Below are 1,592 nucleotides of genomic sequence, written 5' to 3'. Positions count from 1 at the left end.
AAAAAAAAAAAGAAAAGAAAAGAAAATTGAGGCTAAAAAGGGGGAAACTATCATTCCCAAGCCCAAAAGATCACTGGTAAGTACCCACAGTCCTTATCCAAACCTCTCAGGGAGGTCCATGGAAAAATGAGTTTACCAAGTGCTCCCAAGGTTCATATCAGCAGTGCTGCCTTAAGCTCCAGCTCATTCCTTATGCACCTCAGTGATATACGGGCCCTATGTAGAGGATCTAGCACCTTGCCCCCACTGGGGTTCTACAGTAAAAAACATAGTGGTACCTCCAAATACTGCTGCTAACCTTGGAACTTAAAGATGCACTCAAATGTTATCACAAAAGCTGTCAGGCCCATCCTCTTGGCCACTTGTACCTACATTTTACCCACTTTGACAACAAGTCAAAAAACACAGCCAGGCTCCAGTGGCTCACACCAGATATAACACAAAAGACATGCCCTCCCTTACCTCCTCCTCCTGCCTTAGCTATGCCTACTTCCAAGTCTGGCTCAGACACTAGGAAAACTTTCCTAAATTTACCTGCCACCCTCTGGAGTTCTCTACTCTCCACAGCACAGATCAGTGTCTAGGGCTGTTGTCCTGTGGACATGAGATCTCCCTCTCCCTCTCCCTCTCCCCCTCCCCCTCCCTCTCTCTCTCTCACATGTTGTTAGGTTTTGTTACCCCAAGATCATAAATTTCCAGAGGGCAATAAAAGCATAGTGCATTCTTAAACTATTTCTTAGCAAAAAAAGAAAACGAATGAACCATGGCTGGAATTAAGGTGTTGATGACTCCCGTCAAATGGCCACTTCCCTGCAGCAAGCAAATTTTCAGAAAGATAGACATTCCTCCTTTCAAAAGAACGGAAGATGCACATGGTCGTAATGGCCTCCACAGTGTTTCAAGAGCTTCACTCACCACACTGGTAAGTAATACAGGTGTTCACTAATAACAATTATATGGGGTGGAGGTGGGGGAACAGCAGTCAAGAGTGTCAGGGAGAAAATCCTAAACTGCTGAGCCAAGTTCTCTGTGTGGAATAGCCTAGACGAGCTAACACAGGCAGATAACCAGCAATTCACAGTAATCCACAGGCCCACGTGCAATATAATAAGTACATTCTGAGGCACTACTTGCTCGGCCCCTTGTTTTGGTTTTGGGTTTTGCTTTTGCTAGTTGTGTGGGGAAGGGAGGCGTGTGCTGGTATCTTTGCAGTGCTAGGGATCAAACTCTGGCCTTGAGTATGCTAAGCTAACATTCTACACTTGGGAATTGTTACCACTTCCCTATAATCATCGGTCAGACCAGATAATGAGCCCAAGTCTGGCCTAGGAGATTGTCTCTCCAAGGAACTGCCCTTAGACTCAGAATGCCAAGAAACAAAATCTTTATAGTATTGGGCTACACCAAGAGGCAAGAACTACAAGTCAAAAAAATAATTCAAAGCCAGGCCAGGCAGAAAAGTCTGTGAGACTCTTATCTCCAATGAACTACTCAGAAAAAGCTGGAAGTGGGCTGGGAAGGTGGCTCAATGGTAGAGCGCTTGCCTTGCATGCATGAGGCCCTGGGTTTGATTCCTCAGCACCACATAAGCA

General features: G+C 45.5%; 1 protein-coding gene across 1 annotated transcript in view; it reads right to left on the bottom strand.

Moving 5' to 3' along the window:
* The window catches only part of Slc7a6 (solute carrier family 7 (amino acid transporter light chain, y+L system), member 6), a 39,732-nt gene that overhangs the window by 11,626 nt on the left and 26,514 nt on the right, over nt 1–1,592 (bottom strand). The window contains exon 5 of the mRNA XM_013012668.1: nt 916–942. Coding sequence (XP_012868122.1) covers nt 916–942 — 27 coding nt within the window. The remainder of the gene's footprint in view (nt 1–915; nt 943–1,592) is intronic.

The sequence above is a fragment of the Dipodomys ordii genome, unplaced genomic scaffold (genome assembly GCF_000151885.1).
Source record: "Dipodomys ordii isolate 6190 unplaced genomic scaffold, Dord_2.0 Scaffold18, whole genome shotgun sequence".
Taxonomy (NCBI): domain Eukaryota; kingdom Metazoa; phylum Chordata; class Mammalia; order Rodentia; family Heteromyidae; genus Dipodomys; species Dipodomys ordii.
The sequence above is the reverse complement of the archived record's forward strand: the minus strand, read 5'-3'. Positions and strand labels throughout refer to the sequence as shown.